This window comes from Thalassophryne amazonica, chromosome 11, assembly GCF_902500255.1.
Source record: "Thalassophryne amazonica chromosome 11, fThaAma1.1, whole genome shotgun sequence".
NCBI classification, from domain to species: Eukaryota; Metazoa; Chordata; class Actinopteri; order Batrachoidiformes; family Batrachoididae; genus Thalassophryne; species Thalassophryne amazonica.
The window spans coordinates 28,985,972-29,002,473 of record NC_047113.1 but is presented as its reverse complement, the minus strand read 5'-3'; the positions used below and the strand labels follow the sequence as shown (position 1 = coordinate 29,002,473).

Here is a 16,502-nt window from a genome sequence, read left to right as displayed (position 1 = left end):
CGTGATACATTAATACACACAATCGAAAGACATTGGTGAATGTATTTGAGTTACTGGTCTGCATGGAGCTTGGTTGGAGTCCCACATTCAGATCCCTGCAGTGACGAAATGGAGATGATAGACTGACGGAAGGAGCGCAGCATTGAGCGAGGACGAGTGGATTTCCTCTCATCCAAATCTGGCTGCAGGGACAGAGAGTGACTGTTGAATATGTGTTAACAAAAGAAAATAATTCTGCAAATATGAAAAACAACATCTTATTTAATGGTGAAACGTTTTTGGAGCTCCACCATCTCAACATATACTATGTAAAGGTACAACACCATGTACATAAAATTAAAGTGTCTTACTTTAGTGCATGTATATACGTTTTCACAATAACAATGTTTTGACCATGACCTACTTTCAGGGCCCCTTCACACATAGTGCGAATACGTACAACTCAGGGTGACTCACAGTGGTAGAGCTAGTATAAGCGCACCAGGAAACATCGTACCAACAGGCAGGTGTGCATGTTGCCGGTGCGACAGTTCGTGCACGCGATGGTGTCTTTCGAGCAGGAACACAAGCGGTGTGATGTGGTACACCTCGTCCCATGGAATGAGGTGCGCCACATCACACCGCTGATGTGAAGGAAAATAAAATTTAAAAAACAGCTGTATAATTAGTGAATAGCACTAGGTTGATATAAATTTACATTAAATGGTACGCAATATAGAACCCTGCGGTTAAAAAAAAGCCATCCACAGGATTTGAACCCACATGCTCTGATTACCAGATGGAAACTTTACCACTGCACTACAATCACTATCTTGCAATAGGAGCGTGAAATGGTTCAAATCAACAAGCAGATAAATTTTTTTTTTTTTTTTTAGAAAATACAAGCGCTGTGATAATTGACCAAACGGCGTTTGGTATACCGCATTTCTGCTGATATGTGACTGACAGTGGTGTATTTGTCATACTTGTCCTGCAGCGCGCCGCTCACAGCCCTGAAGCGCTGTGATAACTGACCAAACGGCATATTTCTGCTGGTACGTGGCTGAAAGTGGCGTATTTGTCATACTGTTGGCTTGTCCCGCGGCGCATCACTCACACACGTGTCCTGTCGGACGTGACGGGACGTCGCCTACTGCGTGTCCAAAAGGACTGACGGTTTTTATGTATTTCCACACAAGCACACACACATGCATATCCGTCAAGACACGGGACGTGTGCTGCAGCTGTGATGTCCAGAACCGGAGATGTCTCAACAGCTGTGGGTAGCCAGCCACACCCCCTGTCCTGTCAGTGCACACACCAAGATGTCACTCTGTGATCAGATGAGAGATGCCTCACCTGTGGGGGGTGCGCGAACCACATGTACGCACGTGCTGGGGGAGCGGAGAGACCACACGAAGCACATGCACACGTGTTGGGGGGAGCTGACACTCTGGCACACCACATGTGCAACTTCACAGCCGTGGGACACTTGGACAAATTTCACATCCAGCTTGACAATGATTGTTTGCTGACTGTTGCGGTGTTAATAGTATGAATGGCCACACATTTTCTAAGTGCCAACCGTGTGGTATTAGATGTCCATATGTGTCACCTGCCGCAAGAGGGTTCGATGGGCTCATTTGAGCACGCACGCACACACACACACACGCACACACACACACACACACACACACACACACACACACACACACACACACACACACACACACACACACACACACACACACACACACACACACACAGTCTTTCAGCTGCTGGTGTGTACAAATAGTTGTGGCAGCAGGTGTACAAAGCAGCCATGATTTCATACGTTTTGCTCACGATTCCTGCTTCATACGCATTTTATGCACAAATCAACCAAATTCGCAGTATGTGTGAAGAGGCGCTTAACTAGGTAACAAGCGTCTAAACAACTACAGAGGTCACAGACTACTCATGTGCATACCTCTCGAAGATTTTCATCTAGACAGCATATGAAAATGATATCTGGCAGCATTGATGAGTTATCGTGGGTACGAATGCAGGCATGCACATTTTAATAACCCAGTTCCTGATGGCAGGAGACAAAAACCTCCAACAGCCAACCATCTGATTAAAAGTAATTCCCTTCGGCTGCTGCTCCCTTGTTTTTTGTACTCGGGGTCACCACAGCAAATCCAAGGTGGATCTGCATGTTGAATTGGCACAAGTTTTATGCCGGATGCCCTTCCTGACGCAACTCCACTTTACATGGAGAAATGTGGTAGGGGTGGGATTCCAACTGGGAACCTTCTGAAAGCAAGTGCATTAACCACTTGGCCACCACCACCTCACAGTATCAAACAAGAATCTTGGATTGTATTTATTGTTATTTATCCATTTAGGATAATCAACTGTGTTGACAGCCAACACAGTAGTTTTTTACTCATTTGTGCTTTTGTGACACTTACAATAATAGGTGTTGTGTGTCGGGGGGTGTGGCTGGAGGTTTTGGTGTTGTTTTCTTTTCTTTGCTCCTCAGGTGGCATGGAAGCTGATTTGTCTGTGGAAAAGAAGGTGCTGGCTGAAGAATCCTCACCCTCGTCAATATCATGTGAGGCACCTGGGACTGGTGCTCACGTGCAGCCCTAAAGACTTTCAGCTGTAGCGGATAATTGGATGGCGTCCTGCTTTTAAGGCATGTGTGAATCAAGCAGAACTGCCGGGAACTCGACCTTGTGATGTTCGTTTGTGAGACGCTGAGGACCGCACCTGGGTTTGACACATTAAGCCTGTGAAGCAAGGAAGGGTGAGGACACATGCTGTCAGCACACAGTAAAGGTAATTAACTGTTGGACTAATTGTAGATAATAACTTGAGGTTTTGCTACATAGTATACGTGAAATTGTGATGAGAATGGTGTGGCTTGCTTCTCACTGTTGTGGCGTGCAGGATAAGTGATCCTCCACTTATTGTGAGAAGCTGCTCATGTGCATAAAGATAAAAAGTATAAACCTTGATGTGTTGCTGATAGCATGTGTTTTGTGAAAGAAATTGCTATAATTGCTAACGTGCCTCACATCTTCTGTGCTTCAACAGAGAGTCAGTTTGTCGTGTCCACCTGGGGGGTGTCTGTTTGATGGTAGTGAGTCCAGGAGCATTGGACTTCTCTCCCTGTGAACACTGGAGAGCGTGCCAGCAGTCACTCCTCTTGAAGGACATTGGGTTGGGGTTTTTTGTATGATTTATTTAGGCACAGGTGAAAAATAAATTGTTTTTTTGTTGATGGAACCGCTTCCTGGTTATTTTTAGTGCTGGGTCCTGTCTGACGCAGGTTCGCTCCTCAATCTGCGTCGACACATAACAATAGGCCTTCTGCCTAGAGTGATGCCAATTATGGCCAAGTTCCCAACATTTATCGTATTTTCCTGAGTATAAGCCATGTTATTTTGTTTTTTGGGCCGTTTTTGTTTTTATTAGTGTGGGAGGTGCCACTCCAATGCAGCTTATATAGTGAAAGATTGCTTGCCTATAGTTAATAATTGCAATAAATAGTTGTATAAGGCTTTCCCATGACTCAAAGTACTAAACAAAATAAACTACAAGAATGAAAGAATAAATGCGAGTAATAAAAAGTCCACTGATATACAGTAGGGAAAATAAGCATTTGACCCCCTGTCAGTTTTGCAGGTTTTCCCACCTACAAAGAATGGAGAGGTCTGTAATTCTTATCGTAGGTACACTTCAACTGTGAGAGACAGAACCTAAAAAAAAAAAAAAAAATCCAGTAAATCACATTTTATGATTTTTAAATAATTAATTAGCATTTTATTGCATAAAATAAGTATTTGACCCCCCCCCCCAGAAAAACAGAGCTTAACAATTGGAAATACAGAAAATACAGAAACATTTGTCTGCCATTACAGAGGTCAGACGTTTCCTGTAGTTCTTGACCAAGTTTTCACACACTACAACAGGGATTTTGGTCCAGTCCTCCATACAGATCTTCTCCAAATCTTTCAGGCTTGGAGTTTCAGCTCCCTCCAAAGATTTTCTATTGAGTTCAGGTCTGGAGACTGGCCAGGCCACTCCAGGACATTGAAATGCTTCTTATGGAGCCCCTCCTTAGTTGCCCTGGTTGTGTGTTTGGGGTCATTGTCATGCTGGAAGACCCAGCCATGACCCATCTTCAATGCTCTTACTGAGGGAAGGAGGTTGTTTGCCAAAATCTTGCAATACATGACCCCATCCATCCTCCCTTCAATACGGTGCAGTCGTCCTGTCCCCTTTGCAGAAGAGCACCCCCAGAGTATGATGTTTCCACCCCCATGCTTCACAGTTGGGATGGTTTTCTTGGGGTTGTTCTCATCCTCTAAACATGGTAAGTGGAGTTGGTTCCAAAAAACTCTCATCTGACCACATGACCTTCTCCCATGCCTCCTCTGGATTTTCCAGATGGTCACTGGTGAACTTCAAACGGGCCTGAACATGTGCTGGCTTGAGCAGGGGGACCTTGCTGCCCTGCAGGATTTTAAACCATGACAGCGTCATGTGTTACTAATGTAATCTTTGTGACTGTGGTCCCAGCTCTCTTCAGGTCATTGACCAGGTCCTCCTGTGTAGTTCTGAGCTTTCTCAGAATCATCCTTACCCCACAAAGTGAGATCTTGAATGGAATCCCAGACCGAGGGAGATTGACAGTCATCTTGTGTTTCTTCCCATTTGTAATAATTAATCCTAACAGTTGTTGTCTTCTACCAAGCTGCTTGCCTGTTGTCCTGTAGTCCATCCCAGCGTTGTGCAGGTCTACAGTTTTGTCCCTGGTGTCCTTAGACAGTTCTTTGGTCTTGGCTATGGTGGACAGGTTGAAGTGTGATTGATTGAGTGTGTGAAAAGGTGTCTTTTACACAGGTAACAAGTTCAAACAGGTGCAATTAATACAGGTAAAGAATTGGGAATAAGAGGGCTTCTTAAAGAAATATTAACAGATCTGTGAGAGCCAGAATTTTTGCTGGTTGGTGGGGGGTCAAATACTTATTTTATGCAATAAAATGCAAATTAATTATTTTAAAAAAATCATACAATGTGATTTTCTGGATTTTTCTTTTACATTCTGTCTCTCACAGTTGAAGTGTACCTACAATAAAAATTACAGACCTCTCCATTCTTTGTAGGTGGGAAAACCTGCAAAACTGACAGGGGGTCATTTTCCCCACTGTAGCTGATAATACAGAAAAACGATGCAACGTAGGAAAATATGGTACTTTCAGTCATCTTAATTCATCATTAAGTGAGAGCATCTGCCCTCAGAGGCAACTGTGTTTACAGCAACTGAGTCCAATGGACCTCGTAGCATCTAGGTGAAGTTTTTGTTAACAGTGCCCACAGATAGATCCACTGCTGATAATGACCCAAGGACCTTCTTATATCTTAAAGTAGGTCCAATACATTGTGTTTATGAGACAAAACCTTCATCATCCACATGCCAACAAAGTGACAAAGGAGATTTGACAAGGAAGTTGGGAGTGGAAGAAGTACTACAACAGTTGAGATGTCTATACCCTGATCCAAAATCTATTCGAGAGAGTCTTCATCGTTATGTGTGGGATCCTGTACCACTTGATGGAAGTCAAAGACGTCCAACAACGGCTTAACATAGGGGAAAGCTGACCTATTACCATGAAAGTTAAAACTCCCAGTCATCAGAACCTTTTTAGGGTGTACCAGTACATCTGAAATAAATTCATTCAGTTCATTTAGGAACTTTCCATAAGGCCCAAGGCCATTACAACACGACACTAAAGAACATTGATGATTCAGTCATTTAGGTACTGTTGAAATTAGCCAAGCTGAAAGAACCTCAAATGAAAGACCCAAGTGCCTTCTGTTCACAGAGGAATATTCGCCTAAATTTTATATCAAAGCTGTTTTCATAGGCCTTTTGTGAGTGCTCTGATCTTTAAAACTGCCTGTGATCTGCTCATTTTTAGGGGAATTACTGCAGTTAAAAGTAGCTCTGAAACTCCAGCTTGGCAGAAAAATCCTTACTGTTCAACAATACAAAGCCTTTTCTGTAGTCACTTTTTCTTTTGTTTTCCCATCCTTACCAGTTCTCTCACACCATACTCCTTTTCCACTTTTTTCTTTAGCTGTTTGAAACATTCCTCCATCCTGTCGTGGAATGGGCGCAGGTCGTCCGTCACTCTCTTTCCGTGGAGGAAGATCCCTCCGCCCAGCAGGGGGATCTGGAAATGGTTGAATGTTTGGCATTAATGTCGGCTTATTGTCATTCAACACAATATTAAAAACAAAGTATGAGGCACAGATCCAGATTTGAGACCAAGTATTTGTGGATGTGCATTCGATACCTGCCATGCGATGAGGTCTTTGAGTCGGAGCAGCTTCTCTTTGTCCTCTGGGTGCTGCTGTGTATACTCATCGGTAAAGAATGCCTGATACCAAGGAAATATTAAGAGCTCATTTAAAGCATGACACCAATACGTTTCATCCTCTCAGGCAGTTTGTAAATTAATAGCTGACCTTTCCACTTGCAGAAGCACTTGCTAAGCACCCTGATCTCATTCTCTATGCAAATGTATGACTCAAAATGACATTTCAGATTATGAATACATCAGAGTCTAATAGTTTCACAGCATTTAATGTCATTTGGACCTCAGAATTATATTCTGATCATACTGAGGATGGCAGGAGGTGATGGACTTGATGCTGGATGATTTTATGTTATTAAAGAAGATCCACTGGGGAAAAAACATAACTCATTTAGTTCAGAAAATGTATGCATGTGCTTATTATTTGGAGATAGTCTTTAAATAGCATAACTTTGAGAAGAAATTGAGTTTAGATTGTATCATAGTACTGTCCGGCTCCTGTACTGTTCAGTGCATACATGGACTGAGATAGGGTTGTGGAAGCATTTGGCTTAGGTGCCTTTGTTGGTGAGGAAAGGTTATATTTTTATCCTGATGTCATGCACGATGCTGTGATCTTTGCGAAATCAGTGGATACCCTGATAGCAGCAATTGAGAAGGTGTGCAAGGTGTGCAAGGAGTTGAAATGCCTGGATACTGGCTGTCTTGGATCAAGACTTTCAATGTCTTCCTTCACTCAGCCATTAGAAGTGTATCTGCATGCTGTCAAAGTGTTAAACTTGTGGATTAATTTATTTATCTCAGTGGCATTCATGTCTTTAGGTCCTTGGCCTCTGAGGTCAGGAGATATCTTTGCAGGAGAATGAAGGTCCAAGCCTTTAGGAAACTCATGCTTCCTGACTTACTGTATAGCTGTGTTAAATGTTGACTTAGGTCGATAACTGAATGCCTTTAGCACTCTGTCTCTGAAAGATCCTTCTGTACCACTGGAATAATTCTGCATCAAATGTGGGCTTACTCAGAGAGACTTAGATGAAAAATTCCATTGGCAGGGAGTGTCAGCTACAAAACTTTGGACATGTGTTGCCTTTCTCTATGCATGATCCATCGCACAGGTGCCTCAATGTTGAGTATCCAGCAACTGGAGAAGGCCAAGGGGATACCCATGTTTCACCTGACTGTGGTGGATAGATGGTTGCTTTTGAGAGATGGGGATAGATAGTTGCCATCCAGGGCTAGTTTTGTAGAGTGTTTGATGCAGTGATACTCCCAAACGTTTTTGAATATCTGAAAGTAATGCTCATATAAAGTTTAACTGAAATAATAAAACTAAGTACCACCATCTACAGCAATCAAAAGTAAATGCTGGTTCGGTGATCACTAAACTGTTCATTCTGTTTTTACACCTTTCCAACAATATTTACTCAAATCCAGTAGATAATGCTGTTGTAAGGGTCTGTAGGTGGGTATAAGTCTAAAACTGAGTCTTGATTTCTGACCTTTTCATACTTGGCAAATCCTCCCATGACCGCTGGATCCACAATGCCATTGAGCAGCATGGAGAGAGGGTTGATGGGAAGTGTCCAGTCAGCTTGATATTGGTTAATCATTGTGAGGATCTTCTCATTCGTGGATTCCATTGTCTCAATGGCATTCTCAAGTGGAGACAGAGTGGTCTAGAGAAGAATGTTGAGAGGTAGGATGAGATGGATGTAGCCTGATTGGAATATTTTAAGGAAGGGATTTGAAAGATGAGAAATATTAACAGTTAAAAAGAAGTGGAAGGAAGGCCCTTGGAAACTTACATGTTTCATGTCGGCAGCCTCAAACCAGCGCAGGATCCCAGGGAGCTTATAGACGGTGGTGAATGTGGTGCGTTCAATCCACATGGACTAATTCAAGAAGGAAGGAACACAAAAGAAAGGACGTGAATATTACTAAACTAATATTTAATCCTGTATTATAACCCAAATCTTACCAGCCAATTACATTATCTTAAACTATTTACGCATATATTTGAACCTGGCGATGTACTTCAATCTGACTTTGTCTTCAACTGTAAGTGGATGTCTTAGCATATCAGCATATGCTCTAGTGATCACATTAGTCTCTGTGTAAATACATTTGTATGGATTTTAGCATATCTTAAGAATGCCAAATCTGGTTTCTCGTCCTTTATATTTTATCAAACATTATGCATAGGGCCACTCCTTTGAGTCTGGTCTGCTTGAGGTTTCTCCCTCAAATCATCAGAGGGAGTTTTTCACTTACCACTGTCACCTATGTGCTTGCTCTAGGGGTTGGTAAGGTTAGACCTTACTTGGGTGAAGCACCTTGAAGCAGCTTTGTTGTGATTTTTTGCTATATAAATGAAATGGATTGATTGAACTGATTGTTGGTCTCATTTGTAGTTAATCTGACTATAAGGTAAGCCTTCCTGTAGCATGGATTTTTGATTTCATGCTGATAATTATGTTTCCTTTTAAGACAAAAACCCACAGCAAATTCATTGTTTGGGTCCACGGGTCCTTTCCTCACTGGCCTGGAGTAGTGAAACCGCTGCACGTAGTTCGACTTGTAGAAGCTGCACCAGGAAGACAAAAACAAAAGACACACAATGGGGAAAAAAGGAGAACAAGAAATATTTACAAAATAGTCAAATGTGAAGTTGTCACATGGCTTTGCTTACATTTGAAATACATTATTTTTACTTTACAAAAATGTGAAGAGTTAGGCAGCACTGACTTGATAATTTGATCAGGGACGGGTTTGTTCTTGAGGCGAGGAGGGATCTCAAGAACAGGCTGCACCGTGAAACACTGGATGTCTGGATCAGATCAATCAGGAATAAAACAGTATTTAATTCTGTCTGAAGAGCTCTTCAAGCAGCTGGGTTTTTGTTACCCAACACTAACAAAAGTAGAAGAAAGTTCTTTTTCGCCGAATACTCCTAAATAAGTGCATGAGCTTAAAAGTATCCAGGTACTACGTACCACCAGCGGTGGGCACACTTTGGATAATCCGATAACAGATAATTATCGAAGATAATGTTTTCGTTATCGGATTATCTCCACAATTGACATTAATGGCGTTATTCTATCAGTATTCACACAAAACCATAAGTCAGGATGCCTTTATTTTTCAAAACCTCTGCCTGACCGGAGCATTGTGATTGGTAGAGAGCTGGCTTTGTGACTGCTCTCAGGGTGCTTCAGTGCTGTAGCCATGTAGCTTCCAGCAGGGGGCAGCATGCTCAAACATAGAAATGCTGACTCATTGTTTGAGTCTTTTGTCGCTTTCAAAAGTGATCGTGGTGTTAAAACTCAAATTAAACTTGTTAGTAGTTGCAAATGTACCAGAGACAACACTGGAAGTTATCGGTTATCTGTAACTTCCGATACATTTTTGTGTGGTTTATCTTTATCAAAGATAACTTTTCAGTTATCTGATTATCTGTTATCAAAGTTAATTTTTTGGTTATCTGTGCCCACCACTGCCTACCACATACTGCTGACATTAGTGTGAGTGCACTGTTTGTGTGTTATAGGATACACTGAAGTGTGGATTTCCTGATGTCGTCCCCAGGCATGGTGGTGGTGTTGAGGCGCACGGCGCTGGGAAACTGACTCATCAGGTGGTTCTGAAAGTCCTCCCTGCGCTCATACTCTTTACCGCGGTGGATAAATACCTTGTTCTGAAATAGACCAAGCAAAGTAGTACCATAAATGTTGCAGAATTTAAAATTTAAAATGTTTTGGCTGGTGTTGAATGGTCTCAACTTATTGTTTATATTTGGTTTATTATTATTATTGTTTGGGTATGTCCTTAGAGGAGTCACCTAAAATTAAAATGGAAATCATTGCTAGTGGAATTATACTGGTAACCATAATGAAGACAAAAAGTGAGTTTACAAGGAAACATCCCACTGGGTTTTTGGCCATTTTCTAGAAAATATGTTGCATGAAACAAATAGAAACTTCTGAATATCTGAGTAATTTGAGCCCAAACTATTCTCTGTGTCCTCTTTGGTTGCTGAAATAAAATAGAAGCAACTGAATTGTGGTTAAAGGTCAAAAACTGGTAGTTCCATTCATTTGTGGTCAAATTGGAGCAAAAACAAACATGGGGTCTGAGCACAAGAAGAAGAAAAAAATCTCTATTTTTAATAGTTCCTGAGATGTGAGTAGTGGGTGAATTGTATATATTTATTTCTGACAAAATGTTCCATAACAGCCTAAAGGAATTATTCACTTCCACTTAATTTGACATTACAATGAAGACCGTGACCAGTAGGTCCCCAGATATGGCATACCGTGTGCAGAAGCATGTACAGAGCAACAAGGAGGAAAATGTAGTATGGCAGGCAAGTTGTGCAATATTATATCCTATAATGCACCAAGGGAACTTTTCATTCATTTTCTGACAGAAGAGTCCAAGTAAAGCTGACAAACACTACACACCTTTAGTGTAATTTATCAGACCAAGTTGTGACCTGCACCAGTCATAGCCACATTGGACTGATCTGGTCATCATAATGAAGCCACTGACTCTGTGACCTTTATATGGTCAAGTCCTACTGACAGTGGCATGTGCTCCGATCCACACAGCAATAATGTTGCATAAGGTCCTTTATGCCCCATTAGTTTTACTATGCTGCTGGCAAAGACAGAGAGAATAATTTTTCATTTGTGATGTGCTAACTTTGCAGGACAATGAAGGTCCTGGTGGTGTCTAACTGTCATTGTGAGCTATGGATGCTAACCAATAACCTAAAGCTGTTAGTGGAGGTAAATGATCTCTTTTGAAGAGGCTTTTTGTATAACTGCAATCACTTTGCGGCAAATGAACAGTTACTTAGATGAAAGTAATAATTTTTACAGTATTGTAAGACAACATCAGCTATGACATTTTGGGCATGTGGTACGTTTCTGTGTGCATGATCCAGCACACACATGCCGAAGTATTAAGGACGCAGTAGCTGGTGAAGGGAAAAGGGATGTCCAAGTTTCACCTGTCTGTGGAAGATAACAGTTACTTTCAAGAGGTGGGGATGGACCGGTTGTCTGTGCCAGCAGATGTGGACATGAGAAGAGCAAACTGCTTCTCATTCATGTCATTTCATGACTGTATGTCTGTGACCATGGGTCATCTACAGAGGAACAGACGGATCATATTTGTATTGCCTGCTTGATAAGAGGGATTCAATAAAAAATGCTGTGTTTTTTTATGGTGTATGGTTTTATTTTTTTTAAATACTTCTATCTCTGTTGATTTCAGGCATTTTCCCCGCACTGCTTTTACAGGCCACTGATGGTAGCTCAGTGGTAAAGTTTCAGGCTGGTAATCACTAAAGTGCAGGTACGAATCCTGTGGGTGGTATGTTTTTAGTTTGTTTGTTTTTTTTTATTCCACATAAGAGGCACAGTGTAGTTCCACAGGTACCAGCTGGTTGTTATTTTTTATTTAATCCACATCAGAGATGTGGTTCCACAGGTACCAGCTGGTTTTTATTTAATCCACATCAGCAGCGCGATGTGCTCTAATTTGAACTGTTTCGCCGTATTCAAGGAAACGTCACACTATGTGTGAAGGGGCCTTAAAGTATGTACTGCTGCAAAAGATAATGGTTCCATCTGAATGGTCCGGCTTCCTCAACCAACCAAAGACATGCAGGTTTAGTGAATTGGTCACTCTAAGATGGTCAATAGGTGTGAAAGAGAGTGTAAATGTATTTGTCTGTCTATAGGTGTCTGCCCTGTGACAGACTGGTGGTCTGTCCAGGGTGTACCCCACCTTTCGCACAAATGCCACTGCGATAGGACTCGGCTCCCCTGTGACCCTTAAATGAAGTAAGAGGGCTTAGAAAATGGATAGATGAACCTCATAGCAGTAGTGGAATGAATGGATGAATTTAAAAGGTAGTTTCAGTGCTGATAGTAGCAAAAAAAAAAAAACCAACAATATATGTTGACCCATTTATAAAAAGGTCTTGTTGGCAAAATTTCTATTGTGACAGTCTGTGTGCTTCCAGTGTGAGAAGTAAAACCTTAGTACTGATCTGGTCTCCAGTGACATTAAATAGTGATATTATCACAAACCCTGAGGAATGGAGGGTAGCCATGTCCGTAGAAGCCCACTGCAAAGTAGTCCGGCTTAGGCCTTAAAATCTTCATGATGCTCTCATAGAACTTGGCCTGTATCTCCTGCAGAGAAGAGAAAATAGAGGCAGAGGGTAGTTTCACTTCTCCACAGCAAATGCTTTTCTTTTAGCTTCAACATCAAAGTGGTCCTCAGAGAAAACCTAGGAAGTGAACAGGTGCATTAGCCAAGGGCATTGTGTCATTTATCTAGCCACATATTCAGAATTAGCTGAGAAAACCACAGATGAGCTCACAAAGAAAGAGAGAGATGTCGAGATTCATGGCGAGCAACGAACAAAATGCAGGACACAGAATGTAGACTCACAGAAACTGGAGGTGGAGTAATAAAAGGCTTTATCTGGAAAAACTGGCACAAATTCAGTACACGGGTAATCAGTCAAGGTGGCGGAGGTAATAGGTAGACGTAAGGCTGAGGCATGGTCAAAGCAAGCTGGGTTCAGTGGCACAGAGTAGTAATGTTGTCAAGACTGAGGCAGAGCTAGAGTCAAAAAACAAGCACGGTTCAAAAAGCACAGTGAGTCCAAGTACAAGTAGTGATGGGTCCAGCAACACCGATGCATCTGTGCATGTGTCGAGCTCATAGAGCAAAACCCCGTGTCTGTGCGTGTATCGCTTTGCAAAAGTCACGTGACTGATACAGGAACTGTTTCGAACTGACACTGAAGCGCCAAAGTGGCCAAACTGTGTTTATAAGGAAGTGTATCTGTCAACGGGATGCATCTGCCAAAAGAATCTCGGATCTTTTGCGGTGTATCATCGAATTCAGCAAACGTCTGCAGTGATTAAACCAATACTTAAGAAACCTAATCTTGACCCTAGTGTATTGAAAAACTATCAGCTGATATCAAATCTATCATTTTGCTCTAAAAGTCTGGAAAAAGTGGTGTCACAGCAGCTCATAGACTATCTTACTGAGAATAATCTCTTTGAGCCACTGCAGTCTGCTTTTAGAAAATATCATTCCACAGAGATGGCTCTCACTAAAGTGGTGAATGATCTTCTGCTTACAATGGACTTGGACACCACTACGGTTCTGTTGCTGTTAGATCTCAGTGCTGCATTTCATACAGTGGGTCACCATATTCTACTTGATAGGCTGGAAAAGCATTTTGGAATTACTGGAGTGCCCTTGCATGGCTGACATCATGCTTGACCAGTCATTCTCACTGTGTTTTGTACAGTAACACTACCTCTAACCTTAGTGACATGAAATTTGGGGTTCCACAGGGGTCTGTCTTAGGCCCCCTGCTTTTCTCCCTTTATATCTTTCACTGCAATGCAGATGATAGTTATACATGCCGATAACTGCTGGTAATCTCATTCACATAAAATCCTTAGAAGATTGCCTTGCAGCAGTGAGAAGTTGGATGTGTAGAAACTTCCTACTTTTAAACTCTGATAAGACTGAAATGATGGTTCTTGGTCCAGTGAGACATCGGCATCAATTTGACCAGTTAACGCTCAGCCTAGGCTCGTGTGTGATATATCACACTGACAAAGTGAGGAACCTTGGGGTAATTTTTGATCCTTCATTGTCCTTTGGCCTCCACATTAGAATGCTGATGCTGAGACCCTGATCCATGCGTTTATCTCTAATAGATTGGACTACTGCAATGTTCTATTTTCTGGTTTACCGCAGTCTAGCATTAGGGCTCTCCAACTGGTTCAAAATGCTGCAGCCAGACTTTTGACACGAAGCAGAAAGTACAACCACATTACACCCATTTTGGCATCCCTTCACTGGCTTCCTGTCCCAGTGAGATCAGATTTTAAGGTTCTGCTACTAACCTATAAAATTATTCATGGACTGGCACCTCCCTACCTAGCTGACCTAATTAAACCTTATGTACCGGCCTGGGCTTTACGTTCTCAGGGTGCAGGACTACTTTGTGTCCCTAGGGTGAATAAGAAGTCAGAGCTTTCTCCTATAGCGTTCCTGTTCTATAGAATGGTCTCCCTGCGTCAATAAAACAGTCAGATTCTGTGGAGACTTTCAAGTTCCAGATACACCCAGGATAAACTCAGGGATACAGCCATCCTACAACTTACAGTTAATTTATTGATAATTAATTCCTATTAATATATTGTGAACCTCATTTTTAACCATCAAGCTTCCAGGAAGCAGATGCTGGATGAGGCTCTGCTGAGTTTCATCCTGAAGGACTGCCAGCCCCTCAGCACTGTGGAGAGTGAAGGGTTCAGGGAAGTGGTTCAGGTCCTTCAGCCCTCATATTCAGCATTATTTGTTTGTTGTTGTTTGGAAATCATGTACTGAAATGCCACATTGTTGTTTTTAGATGACCTTTGGCAACATCTCGACATCGAAGGGGGTAGGCAGACCAAAAGTGCCACAGCTGATGCCATCCAGAAGGTGCAGCGGTACCTGGCAGAGGCCAATATTGCCAGGTCCCAGGATCCTCTGAGATACTGGGACAACCACAAGACAGTATATCCAAACCTCTTCCAGCTGTCATTACAGTTTCTCTGCACTCCAGCCTCATCTGTGCCCTGTGAGTGGGTGTTTTCTGAAGCTGGAGAAGTTGCATCAAACAAGCGTAACAGACTCAAATTCAAGACTTTGGAACAACTTCTATTTTTGAATAAAAATTTATAAACAAAATAAAATCCCAGTCCACAAGCATCCTCATTCACAACATGTTCACTTAGATTTTCACGTTATGATGCATGTTAACATTATTTATTATTAAAGATTTTAAATTAAACTGAAGATATGAAATGATACAAAATGACATACAATGACTTAGATTATATTATTGTATATACTAGGCCATGAAATCAGTGTCAGCTGAGTCTGTCAACTCGGGTGCCTGGAGGGATTTTTTTGGTCCAGCAGGTGTCAATATTCAGTGACACAGTATCGACACAGTTGTATCAATACAGTTTGGCAATGTGTTGAAACGCTTCATGACGCCTCATCGACCCATCACTAAGTACAAGGGCTGAGGCAAAAAACAGGGTCTAACACAAAGCAAGGTCTTACATGGTTGAGCAAAAGGTCAGGAGCAAAACAAGGCTGGAACGCAGATGAGATCAAACGAACTGGCAACAAACAGAAAAACTTGCAAGCCTTAAATAACATGGTGTGATTAAGGAAAGTGAAAACAGGTGTGTGAGAAAGTTCAGGGAGGAGACGAAGCTTAGCAGGAGCAAAAGAGTGCAGTAAAACAAACACTAAGCAGACAGAAACAGAGGCATGGAAGAAAGAGACAAAGATGAAGCGAACAAGTGCAAGAGAGCGCAGTAAAGTAAACACTAAGCAGATATAAATAAAGTGGAAGGTGAGACCCAAACATAATGCAAAAAAATCTACACATGGAAGAAGCATAGAAACAAAACCAGGAAAACAAAGGTGAGAATTTAATAGTGATCAACAAGAGAATTAAAGGCCGGGGCTGAAACTAGAACACAACTAAGATGTGGAAAACAGAAATTACAAGCAATGACTACAGTGGTAGAAATGCAAAATGAAACCAGTGACTAAAGTAGTCCTAAAATGAAATCAAAGACAGGGCATCAAGACTGGGGACATGGACACAGACAAAACCAAGATGAAAACCCAGACATGGGGCAGATCATGACAAGAGAGAGGCTTATTTATTTTCTTTGTTGAGAAAAGTGTAATTCTGTCTGGGGAAGAAGAAGCAAGATGGGGATGAAGCAGCAATTGCGCTGAGGAGAGGGTGGTATCAAACCACATCTGTGATTAGTACTATGGAAGGAATCACATCTTCTGCAGTGTTAAAGCGAGCGCTAATCCCGTGCAAAGCAAAAAGCATGAGGAAAACAACTGATGCCTGGTAACACGTGGAAGCCAAAATCAGACAGCTTCAGAATCAAAACTATGAACTATTGAATCAACATGAACTGATGGTTAAAGATGTTACAGGATTTTAACAAATAAAGACTGATCTTTAATACTGCGGCCAAGATCTAACAGGTATTAAATATAGCAAAGCTTCATTAAACATCT

At 41.8% G+C, this 16,502-nt stretch overlaps 1 protein-coding gene across 2 annotated transcripts in view; it reads right to left on the bottom strand.

The window, feature by feature from the left end:
• LOC117519806 (dedicator of cytokinesis protein 2-like) overlaps positions 1 to 16,502 on the bottom strand; it is a 406,014-nt gene that overhangs the window by 19,594 nt on the left and 369,918 nt on the right. For both annotated transcript variants that reach the window (XM_034181049.1, XM_034181050.1), the window contains exons 39-47: positions 12,449 to 12,553; positions 9,903 to 10,044; positions 9,096 to 9,177; positions 8,850 to 8,934; positions 8,156 to 8,242; positions 7,850 to 8,026; positions 6,330 to 6,413; positions 6,069 to 6,206; positions 55 to 182 (exon numbers count right to left, since the gene is read on the bottom strand). In XM_034181049.1, the coding sequence (XP_034036940.1) occupies positions 55 to 182; positions 6,069 to 6,206; positions 6,330 to 6,413; positions 7,850 to 8,026; positions 8,156 to 8,242; positions 8,850 to 8,934; positions 9,096 to 9,177; positions 9,903 to 10,044; positions 12,449 to 12,553 (1,028 nt within the window). The remainder of the gene's footprint in view (positions 1 to 54; positions 183 to 6,068; positions 6,207 to 6,329; positions 6,414 to 7,849; positions 8,027 to 8,155; positions 8,243 to 8,849; positions 8,935 to 9,095; positions 9,178 to 9,902; positions 10,045 to 12,448; positions 12,554 to 16,502) is intronic.